At 39.4% G+C, this 13236-nt stretch overlaps 1 protein-coding gene across 7 annotated transcripts in view; it reads right to left on the bottom strand.

Annotated features, from left to right (window-relative positions):
- Dus1 (Dihydrouridine synthase 1) overlaps positions 1–13236 on the bottom strand; it is a 154507-nt gene that overhangs the window by 71309 nt on the left and 69962 nt on the right. For all 7 annotated transcript variants that reach the window (XM_070094589.1, XM_070094590.1, XM_070094591.1 and 4 more), the window contains one exon: positions 12077–12236. In XM_070094589.1, the coding sequence (XP_069950690.1) occupies positions 12077–12236 (160 nt within the window). The remainder of the gene's footprint in view (positions 1–12076; positions 12237–13236) is intronic.

The raw sequence follows: 13236 nt of genomic DNA, 5'->3' as shown, positions 1-13236 counted from the left end.
TCACCCACTCTCTCATTTGCTCTCTTTTTACATTGCTTCACCACTCTCTTAACTTCTCTCTTTTTCTCCATATACTCTTCCCTCCTTGCATCACTTCTACTTTGTAAAAACTTCTCATATGCTAACTTTTTCTCCCTTACTACTCTCTTTACATCATCATTCCACCAATCGCTCCTCTTCCCTCCTGCACCCACTTTCCTGTAACCACAAACTTCTGCTGAACACTCTAACACTACATTTTTAAACCTAGCCCATACCTCTTCGACCCCATTGCCTATGCTCTCATTAGCCCATCTATCCTCCAATAGCTGTTTATATCTTACCCTAACTGCCTCCTCTTTTAGTTTATAAACCTTCACCTCTCTCTTCCCTGATGCTTCTATTCTCCTTGTATCCCATCTACCTTTTACTCTCAGTGTAGCTACAACTAGAAAGTGATCTGATATATCTGTGGCCCCTCTATAAACATGTACATCCTGAAGTCTACTCAACAGTCTTTTATCTACCAATACATAATCCAACAAACTACTGTCATTTCGCCCTACATCATATCGTGTATACTTATTTATCCTCTTTTTCTTAAAATATGTATTACCTATAACTAAACCCCTTTCTATACAAAGTTCAATCAAAGGGCTCCCATTATCATTTACACCTGGCACCCCAAACTTACCTACCACACCCTCTCTAAAAGTTTCTCCTACTTTAGCATTCAGGTCCCCTACCACAATTACTCTCTCATTTGGTTCAAAGGCTCCTATACATTCACTTAACATCTCCCAAAATCTCTCTCTCTCCTCTGCATTCCTCTCTTCTCCAGGTGCATACACGCTTATTATGACCCACTTCTCGCATCCAACCTTTACTTTAATCCACATAATTCTTGAATTTACACATTCATATTCTCTTTTCTCCTTCCATAACTGATCATTTAACATTACTGCTACCCCTTCCTTTGCTCTAACTCTCTCAGATACTCCAGATTTAATCCCATTTATTTCCCCCCACTGAAACTCTCCTACCCCCTTCAGCTTTGTTTCGCTTAGGGCCAGGACATCCAACTTCTTTTCATTCATAACATCAGCAATCATCTGTTTCTTGTCATCCGCACTACATCCACGCACATTTAAGCAACCCAGTTTTATAAAGTTTTTCTTCTTCTCTTTTTTAGTAAATGTATACAGGAGAAGGGGTTACTAGCCCATTGCTCCCGGCATTTTAGTCGCCTCATACGACACGCATGGCTTACGGAGGAAAGATTCTTTTCCACTTCCCCATGGACAATAGAAGAAATAAAAAAGAACAAGAGCTATTTAGAAAAAGGAGAAAAACCTAGATGTATGTATATATATATATGCATGTGCGTGTCTGTGAAGTGTGACCAAAGTGTAAGTAGGAGTAGCAAGATATCCCTGTTATCTTAGCGTGTTTATGAGACAGAAAAAGAAAACCAGCAATCCTACCATCATGTAAAACAGTTACAGGTTTCCGTTTCACAGTCATCTGGCAGGACGGTAGTACTTCCCTGGGTGGTTGCTGTCTACCAACCTACTACCTGAATCTTATGTCTACTTAAACATTGCAGCATATTCATACTTATAGTGACAGTGTGCAAATTAATTGGGACAGGAGTAAATTTTGTGATTATCTCACATGTCTTACTTATTTAATTTTTTTTATTACACACAGGCCATTTCCCACCAAGGCAGGGTGACCCGAAAAAGAAGAAACACTTTCATCATTTACTCCATCACTGTCTTGCAAGAGGCATGACTAAACTACAATTAAAAAAAAAACGGTTTCCCTGAATCCCTTCATAAATGTTACTTTACTCACACTCCCACAGCATGTTGTCATAAGAACCATTCATTTCCACTCGCTCCTAACACACTCATGCACGCTTGTTGGAAGTCCAAGCCCCTCACACACAAAACCTTCTTTACCCCCCCCTCCCTCCAACCTTTCCATGGGTGACCCCTACCCCACATTTCTTCCACTACACATTTATATGCCCTCCAAGTTATATTTTGTTCCATCTTTAAATGTCTAAACCACCTCAACAACCCTTCTTCTGCCTTCTGGATAGATACCCCGCACCTCCTTCTAATCTCCAAGTTAAGAATTCTCTGCATTATAGTCACACCATACATTGCCCTTAGACACAACATCTCCATTGCCTCCAGCCTTCTCCTTGTTGCAACATTCACCCCCCATGCTTCACTCCCATATAAGAGTGTTGGTACCACTATACTCTCATCCATTCCCTTCTTTGCTTCCATGGATAATGTTCTTTGTCTCCACAGACTTCTCAGTGCTCCCTCACCTTTTTTCCCTTATCAATTCTATGATTAACCTCATCTTTCATAGACCCATCTGCTGACAAGTCCACTCCCAAATATCTGAATACATTCGCCTTCTCCATACTCCCTCCCTCCAATCTGACATCCAATCTTTCATTACCTAATTTTTTTTGCTATCCTCATCACCTTGCTCTTTTCTACGTTCACTTTTAATTTGAAGTAGTAAAAATTCTTGAAAACTGTAGAATGCAGAACAATAAAGAAATACACTAAAAAATATTAAAAATAAAATTTTATACAGTACAAATGGAGAGTGAAGGACCATTTTACAAAGTAATCAGAATGATTGCTATGAGAAATAACGACAAAGTATGAATTTTTTATATTAATTATGAAAGCTAATTTTAGACAGATAAATTGTGGCTAGGGAATATTTAAGCTTTATATGAATACTGTTAATGAAGCAACAAAAAATATGACAAATAAAAATTGAGCAGAACAGTAAAATTATTAAAAAAAAAAAGTAAGGGATATTGCTTTGAATGTAAAGTCATTTAAACTTCTAAAAGGTAAGAAAGGAAAATTTTAAAAGTATAATAATGTAATAGCACATAAAAAAATATAAAGATAACTAGGGTAGGATTTGTATTATTAATTACACAAAGTCTAATGGCAACAGTGAGTCAGTGAGTCTCATAAAGGCTTGCATTGCTAAGGATTTCAGCAAGTAGTTCAAGTTTATATGAGCAACCTGTAGCTGATTTCTCAACTATGATCTTACCCCCCATGAGTAAAACATTAGTGGATACTGTCCTTGTTTTCTCAGAAGAGTTTTCTTTGTCTTTGCAAATGGTTCTGGCACTTGTGAGACACTTCTTTATGTGTAGGTGAGCATGCACACACATGCACGCACATGCACACACATGCACGCACATGCACACACTTTTTCATTGTGATGGACATCATAATTAGGTTCGTGTGTGTACATGTGCACATATATACAATATGTTTCTGCATATGTACCTGAATGTATACATGTATGTGTCTATATACATCTGCATATGCAAAATGTATGTTTATGAATGTTTGTGTACATGTGTGTTCTTATATACACATGTATGTGTATATATACATGTGAATATGTATACATGTACTCACCTGCATGTGGTAGCAGGGATCAAGTCTTAGCTCCTGGACTTGCCGCTTGCCAAATTTACTCCCTCCTAGCCTGGTGGGCCCTATCATACCTACTCTTAAATCTAAGTATGAAGCCTGCCTCCACCTATCCTTCATTGAGATCACTCCACTTCCCAGTCACCCTAAATCTGAAAAGATACTTGCTGACAATTTACAACTCTAACATTCTTCATGCACCTCTACTTCATTACTTTGTTAAATCTTCATTACTGTAGGAGCTTCTGGCTAGCTGTGATGGAATGCTTGACTTCAACTTGCATCACTGTCATCAGAAAATAGCACACAACTTGTAAATCTATCAAAGTACTAATCACTAGAGAATTCTTCACTAGATTCTTTGATCTACGAGAATGGTATATTTATTAGCTCCTCACCTAAAAAAAAAAGTCTGTTTTTCATGATAACCTACTGTGCAATGATGGCACCTGCCTCAACTCTTGAACTATTTTACTGGATATAATTTTCAGGCTTCTGATCCGTGATATCCACTGACCAAACAAAATAACTATATAAATTTTATTTTTTTATGGGGGGCAGGGGGCAAATATCATGAATGTAATCCAATTTTTCCCATATGTTCCTCAGTACAGTTTACACCCATTTTTAATTAAATGTCATTTTCAGGAATGTAAGTACCGTGTTATATGACGGCCAACTGTATTTCCTTAACCTTTCACTGTCTGGACCCCAAGGTTAAAAGTGTTAACAATGTCAAAATTAAAAAAAAAAAAAAAAAAAAAAAAAATTCTGGTGGTAATGAAATAAAGAAAAGATTTTTCCTATCACTATTTACCAAGATACTAAAACATGAATTTGAAGGGTGACGACCCAGCAACAGCAACATCAGTGATTGCCACATCCTCCGAAGTACTTCAGTTTATTTTTTAACTTTTTTCTGAGTTCTTCTAAATTTTTACATTATGACACCCATATCATGCTCAATGTACAAGTGGACACCCATTGCATACAACACAATACTTGCACTAACAGTGTCATCAATACACTGTTTACAAAACATATGTACACAACAATGTTAACAAATCCAAATGTTTCACATTACTACTGCTTACATTTTTTTTTTAACACAACAGCCATCTCTCACCAAGGCAGGGTGACACAAAAAAGAAAGTAACACTTTCACCATCATTCACACATAATGACTGTCTTTACAGAGGCACCCAGATACGACAGTTTAGATGTCACTCCAAACAGCCAATATCCCAAACCCCTCCTTTAAAGTGCAGGCATTGTACTTTCCACCTCCAGGATTCAAGTCTGGCTAACCGGTTTACCTAAATTCCTCCACAAAATGTTACCCTGCTAACACTCCAACAGCTTGTCAGGTCCCCAAAACTATTCATCTTCATTCATTCCTATCTAACATGCCTCACACATGCCTACTGCATGTCCAAGACCCTTGCACACAAAACCTCTTTTACCACCTCCCTCCATCCTTTCCAAGGATGACCCCTACCCCTCCTCCCCTCCACTACAGATTTATACACCTTCCAAGTCATCCTATTTTGCTCCACCCTCTGAATAATACTTTTAGTACCTCCAAACCACCTCCTAATTTCCACACTACAAATTCTCTGCATAATATTTACACCACACATTGCCTTTAGACATGATAATATCTCCACTGCCTCCAGCCTCCTCCTTGCTGCAGCATTTACAACCCATGCTTCACACCCATATAAGAGTGTTGGTACCACTATACTCTTGTACATTCCCTTCTTTGCCTCCAAATATAATGTTTTTTTTTTTTTTTTTATCACACTGGCCGATTCCCACCAAGGCAGGGTGGCCCGAAAAAGAAAAACTTTCACCATCATTCACTCCATCACTGTCTTGCCAGAAGGGTGCTTTACACTACAGTTTTTAAACTGCAACATTAACACCCCTCCTTCAGAGTGCAGGCACTGTACTTCCCATCTCCAGGACTCAAGTCCGGCCTGCCAGTTTCCCTGAACCCCTTCATAAATGTTACTTTGCTCACACTCCAACAGCACGTCAAGTATTAAAAACCATTTGTCTCCATTCACTCCTATCAAACATGCTCACGCATACCTGCTGGAAGTCCAAGCCCCTCGCACACAAAACCTCCTTTACCCCCTCTCTCCAACCTTTCCTAGGCCGACCCCTACCCCGCCTTCCTTCCACTACAGACTGATACACTCTTGAAGTCATTCTGTTTCGCTCCATTCTCTCTACATGTCCGAACCACCTCAACAACCCTTCCTCAGCCCTCTGGACAACAGTTTTGGTAATCCCGCACCTCCTCCTAACTTCCAAACTACGAATTCTCTGCATTATATTCACACCACACATTGCCCTCAGACATGACATCTCCACTGCCTCCAGCCTTCTCCTCGCTGCAACATTCATCACCCATGCTTCACACCCATATAAGAGCGTTGGTAAAACTATACAGTGGACCCCCGGTTAACGATATTTTTTCACTCCAGAAGTATGTTCAGGTGCCAGTACTGACCGAATTTGTTCCCATAAGGAATATTGTGAAGTAGATTAGTCCATTTCAGACCCCCAAACATACACGTACAAACGCACTTACATAAATACACTTACATAATTGGTCGCATTCGGAGGTGATCGATGTGGGGGTCCACTGTACTCTCATACATTCCCCTCTTTGCCTCCAAGGACAAAGTTCTTTGTCTCCACAGACTCCTAAGTGCACCACTCACTCTTTTCCCCTCATCAATTCTATGATTCACCTCATCTTTCATAGACCCATCCGCTGACACGTCCACTCCCAAATATCTGAATACATTCACCTCCTCCATACTCTCTCCCTCCAATCTGATATTCAATCTTTCATCACCTAATCTTTTTGTTATCCTCATAACCTTACTCTTTCCTGTATTCACCTTTAATTTTCTTCTTTTGCACACCCTACCAAATTCATCCACCAATCTCTGCAACTTCTCTTCAGAATCTCCCAAGAGCACAGTGTCATCAGCAAAGAGCAGCTGTGACAACTCCCACTTTGTGTGTGATTCTTTATCTTTTAACTCCACGCCTCTTGCCAAGACCCTCGCATTTACTTCTCTTACAACCCCATCTATAAATATATTAAACAACCACGGTGACATCACACATCCTTGTCTAAGGCCTACTTTTACTGGGAAATAATTTCCCTCTTTCCTACATACTCTAACTTGAGCCTCACTATCCTCGTAAAAACTCTTCACTGCTTTCAGTAACCTACCTCCTACACCATACACTTGCAACATCTGCCACATTGCCCCCCTATCCACCCTGTCATACACCTTTTCCAAATCCATAAATGCCACAAAGACCTCTTTAGCCTTATCTAAATACTGTTCACTTATATGTTTCACTGTAAACACCTGGTCCACACACCCCCTACCTTTCCTAAAGCCTCCTTGTTCATCTGCTATCCTATTCTCCGTCTTACTCTTAATTCTTTCAATAATAACTCTACCATACACTTTACCAGGTATACTCAGCAGACTTATCCCCCTACAATTTTTGCACTCTCTTTTATCCCCTTTGCCTTTATACAAAGGAACTATGCATGCTCTCTGCCAATAACTAGGTACCTTACCCTCTTCCATACATTTATTAAATAATTGCACCAACCACTCCAAAACTATATCCACACCTGCTTTTAACATTTCTATCTTTATCCCATCAATCCCGGCTGCCTTACCCCCTTTCATTTTACCTACTGCCTCACGAACTTCCCCCACACTCACAACTGGCTCTTCCTCACTCCTACAAGATGTTATTCCTCCTTGTCCTATACACGAAATCACAGCTTCCCTATTTTCATCAACATTTAACAATTCCTCACAATATTCCCTCCATCTTCCCAATACCTCTAACTCTCCATTTAATAACTCTCCTCTCCTATTTTTAACTGACAAATCCATTTGTTCTCTAGGCTTTCTTAACTTGTTAATCTCACTCCAAAACTTTTTCTTATTTTCAACAAAATTTGTTGATAACATCTCACCCACTCTCTCATTTGCTCTCTTTTTACATTGCTTCACCACTCTCTTAACCTCTCTCTTTTTCTCCATATACTCTTCCCTCCTTGCATCACTTCTACTTTGTAAAAACTTCTCATATGCTAACTTTTTCTCCCTTACTACTCTCTTTACATCATCATTCCACCAATCGCTCCTCTTCCCTCCCGCACCCACTTTCCTGTAACCACAAACTTCTGTTGAACACTCTAACACTACATTTTTAAACCTACCCCATACCTCTTCGACCCCATTGCCTATGCTCTCATTAGCCCATCTATCCTCCAATAGCTGTTTATATCTTACCCTAACTGCCTCCTCTTTTAGTTTATAAACCTTCACCTCTCTCTTCCCTGATGCTTCTATTCTCCTTGTATCCCATCTACCTTTTACTCTCAGTGTAGCTACAACTAGAAAGTGATCTGATATATCTGTGGCCCCTCTATAAACATGTACATCCTGAAGTCTACTCAACAGTCTTTTATCTACCAATACATAATCCAACAAACTACTGTCATTTCGCCCTACATCATATCTTGTATACTTATTTATCCTCTTTTTCTTAAAATACGTATTACCTATAACTAAACCCCTTTCTATACAAAGTTCAATCAAAGGGCTCCCATTATCATTTACACCTGGCACCCCAAACTTACCTACCATACCCTCTCTAAAAGTTTCTCCTACTTTAGCATTCAGGTCCCCTACCACAATTACTCTCTCACTTGGTTCAAAGGCTCCTATACATTCACTTAACATCTCCCAAAATCTCTCTCTCTCCTCTGCATTCCTCTCTTCTCCAGGTGCATACATGCTTATTATGACCCACTTCTCGCATCCAACCTTTACTTTAATCCACATAATTCTTGAATTTACACATTCATATTCTCTTTTCTCCTTCCATAACTGATCATTCAACATTACTGCTACCCCTTCCTTTGCTCTAACTCTCTCAGATACTCCAGATTTAATTCCATTTATTTCCCCCCACTGAAACTCCCCTACCCCCTTCAGCTTTGTTTCGCTTAGGGCCAGGACATCCAACTTCTTTTCATTCATAACATCAGCAATCATCTGTTTCTTGTCATCCGCACTACATCCACGCACATTTAAGCATCCCAGTTTTATAAAGTTTTTCTTCTTCTCTTTTTTAGTAAATGTCTACAGGAGAAGGGGTTACTAGCCCATTGCTCCCGGCATTTTAGTCGCCTCATACGACACGCATGGCTTATGGAGGAAAGATTCTTTTCCACTTCCCCATGGACAATAGAAGAAATAAAGAAGAACAAGAGCTATTTAGAAAAAGGAGAAAAACCTAGATGTATGTATATATATATATGCATGTGCATGTCTGTGAAGTGTGACCAAAGTGTAAGTAGGAGTAGCAAGATATTCCTGTTATCTAGCGTGTTTATGAGACAGAAAAAGAAACCAGCAATCCTCCCATCATGCAAAACAGTTACAGGTTTCTGTTTCACAGTCATCTGGCAGGACGGTAGTACTTCCCTGGGTGGTTGCTGTCTACCAACCTACTTAATGCTCCACTCACCATTTTTCCTTCATCTATTCTATGGTTAACCTCATCCTTCATAAACCCATCCACTGATAAATCTACTTCCAAATATCTGAACACATTCACTTCTTCCATACTCCCTCCCTCCAGCATGATATCTAATTTTTCTTTACCTAACTTCTTTGATACCCTCATCATCTTTCTCTTATCTATGTTCACTTTTAACTTCCTTCATTTACATACCTTTATAGACACTTGTCATGTTTCTAGAACTGACCTTGAAGCACAGTGATGTTATACACTTTTCACACATACGAGCATCCTTTTGCTTTATTGGGTGTCTTGTTGTGTGTGCACAGCCATAATATCTATTCTGAGCCCATTTTTTTTTGTTTGTAGCAAGAAGTGTCGTAATCACCAAACTTCAAATAAGAGGATATATGGTGATCTGTATGGCAGCACATGTGTAATGCAGGTGTTGTGACCTGGTATTTGTGTATTATTTGCTTGATAATAGACAAACAAAAGCGAGAATATGGTGGTATGGTATGGTATGCACTGAGAATTGCAATGTCCACAAGATAGAAGAAGAGTTTAATGTACCACCTGTAACTCTTGCAGATACAATCTGCTAATCCAGTCTGCATGTCACATCTGTCCACCAAATGCATATTGGCAGTGTAATGCATGACAGCAACTGGTCTCAGAATGGGTTCATTAGTTTCTCTATTCATCCTTCTAGTGTGTTTCATTTCATGCTGTTGAATTGATGTCGGCAATATCACATCACGTTTATCATACCACTGAAATGTTATGATGTCATAGGCTTGAGACACCTGCACCTTACTAGTACCAGTGCCTGTTTTGAAGCTGGGCAAATGTTTATGTTTTCCATACACTGTACCACACACGTCTATTATGTTCACATGCAGGAAATCACTGAATATAATATATGCCCCTCACCAAAATAAGATTCCATAATTTTTCTCACCACATCGCCTGAAATGTCCAATAATCTGGTATCTTTCAATGTTTTGCTTCCTGTGAACATAATCAGACCCAATACCAGACCAGTTTCTAAACATGAACAGCTTGATACCAAAGCATTTCCTCTTGCTTGATCTGTATATACTGCTTGAACAACAGTCTGCTTTTGAAAAGGCTCAAAGACTCTTTGATAACACATACACACTGAACTTCCGTTTTCGATACATAAAAACATCCATGGTTTTGTCTGAGAAGTGTAGCATACATAGCAGCAGAATAAGTCTGTTGATGGGGATGAGATCACTGACAGTGGGAGTACATATAAGGTGGTCAGTCAGCCAGAATGCTAAACCATTATGCTTATACACATGTGACATAAACATTATTGGGGCAAAGAAGAAATACATCTCAGCCAAAGTTCTGTCCTTCCATTGGTGCAGCCACGATTGTGGTGAAACTAACGTGTTTGCCATTGTATACTGGAAGTATCTGTGGGTTTCCCTCACTATAATTTGCATCAAGAAACCATCAAAATATAGCTCAAAGAATTCAAGTTCACTGGCATCATTCCCAAGGGTACAGTTGGGCTGGATTCCACTGTGTGTCCTCATACTGATAGGGACTGGGCACAAAATCTGTGTCCTCCTGCCAATCTCAGTTACAGTCTGGAGGCAGTTGCTGGATATCTGTGGCTGGTTGTAATGGTTGTTCTAATAGTGGTTGTGTGAGAGTGGTGGCTGCCACTGTGGGTTGTTGGGGTGGGCATTGTGAAGCATGGCTCCCAGACTGCACTTGCATTGATGCCAAGTGGCTCTTTGTGCCACCACCTGTGGCACCAGCATTGACCCCTGCTACTACCCACATCAATTGATGCACTATCATCCTCACTATCACTGTCTGTCACCAGTGTTGGGTCCCAGGATGTACTATGTTCCCTGTGGATAGTAATAAACACACTACCAGACTGTGTGCAGAGCAATATTGATGCTTCACAGCCAAATAATCATCTTCACTATTACTGGACTGGTCATCGATTGCTAGGAAATCAAAGTTCACATCACAACATTCATCATCAGTACTCACATCTGTGCCCAAGCCACGGATGAATACAGGTTTTCTAATACAGAGTGGTGGGCGAGTTCTGTATTAAAAAACCCCAGACATGGATGGTTGTAGGTTACCCTGGTTTTCAGTGATATTTCTGGATTTCTGAGTGTCACTTTCAGTAATTAAACGTTCAAAACCAGAGAACTCATCCTCGGTTCCATCATCCTCATTGATGGAGCTATCACTGGGAAATAAAATCCATTGAATGTGCCTGGGAGTGAGTCTTTTGTGTTCATGTAGCATCATGAACAAAGTGTACTAAAGATGGTGTTCCCACAATGTACTGTGGCAGCCCTGATTTTTTGTATACTGCACACACACACATACACACACTGACAACACAGATTCATTCTCTTACATGCAGATCTACCAGGCCTCTAGTGCCAAATCTGAGGACATTAGAATTTATGAGTAGATCTACATATGCAACCCTGACATCAATAATGTAGATCTACATAAGAGACGATGAAAGTGTTAAAGTATTATTTTTTGGTGCTGTAACAGGAAAGATATTAAAATGTGCTTTCATATAAAATTAGTTTCTGTATTGAATGAAGTTGCCACTTGTAACTACAGTATATGATAATTACTTGCAATTTTCCTAATGAATTTTTATGATTACATAAATTATGAGGGAGGCCTCAAATATTACCTGATCCTTGGGCTACTCATAATGTTAATTTGGTTTTGGTTCTGAAGTATACTTGGAGAGTGTTCCAAGGATGAATGCCCCCATGGCCCAGTACCAGACCAGGCCTCCCAGTGGATCAGGGCCTGCACACATTTTGCATAGGATTGATAAAATGCACCTTTCTTTACTTTGCTATGGAATTACTAACCAGTAACCATGATAAAAAAGTATTCTCAACTGCATCACTTTAAGATAAAATGCCATGTAGTAATAAGGTAATGCAAAACAGTTCTATGTACAGTTTACAAAAGCATAAATAACATACTCATGGTGCGTATAAGGCTCCACTCATCCTGAAGGAAGGCTCCATAGTGTCCCCGGCGAGCAATGGCCTGAGGGCATCCCAAATTTAAATCAACAGCATCACAGTTTGGTGCTGCAAGCCTACATGCCTCCACGAAGGTATCTGGATCATTGGAACAGAACTGTTGACAGAATTAATATATGATGTTAGAATACAGTATTCTAAGGTAAAATTAAAACACTACTCAAATTTCAAAGTGACAAAACATATTTAATATGGTACAGATCTTTGTGGAGTTCAGGATACTGTTTGTAGAATTAAGCAACAAACTTGTAGACACGACACTTAATCTAAAATGAAGAACCATAGAAGCAAAATGTGCACTTGCAGTGGTGAAAATAGAATTAAAGCAATGCTGCCAAACTAAACCAAATGAAGCCCAACAACAGCCTACTGATACAACTAACAAGATAAATGACTTTTTTCAACTATAGGATCAAATCTCGCCAGTAAAATTCCAGGTACCAACGCACAAGCAAGCGATTACTTAGATGAGAATTTCTCAACCTCCTATCTTGCACCTACCGAGCCCACAGAAGTCACTGCGATTATTAAGTCACTTAAAAATAAATCAGGAAATCTGGCTCAAGTTCCTCCATTATTGTACAAACGAGTGGTTCATGTTCTCTCACCTGCTATTTCATTACTCTTTAACAAATCACTAGAAACCAGTACTTTCCCGGCACTACTCAAGATAGCCAGGGTCACACCAATACACAAAGGTGGTGACCCCACAGATGTAAACAACTACAAGCCAATTTCAAACTTATCATTTGTTGCGAATTATGCCCATGCCCAACATTTTATTGTATATATGTTAATGCTAATATTGTATTATATTATGTTGTTTTGTTTGGCATTATATTAACCTTTTGACTGTCGCAACCCCCAATCCTGAGGTGTCTCCTGGTGTTGCAAAATTTAAAAAAAAAAAAAAAAAATGATTTTTTCTTATGAAATGATAGAGAATCTTTTAAGGATTGTAATGGCACCAAAAAAAAAAAAATGTATTTTGATGGAAAACTGACAGAACTGATGCTAGAGTGTCAGAAAACTGACGCTCTAGTGAAGTTAGCGACCTCAGCGATATTTACAAATAGGCGATTTCGCCCAATTTGAGC

Source organism: Cherax quadricarinatus, chromosome 46 (assembly GCF_038502225.1).
Source record: "Cherax quadricarinatus isolate ZL_2023a chromosome 46, ASM3850222v1, whole genome shotgun sequence".
Classification (NCBI taxonomy): domain Eukaryota; kingdom Metazoa; phylum Arthropoda; class Malacostraca; order Decapoda; family Parastacidae; genus Cherax; species Cherax quadricarinatus.
Note: the sequence above shows the minus strand (reverse complement) of the source record. Positions and strands in the feature narration are given on the sequence as shown.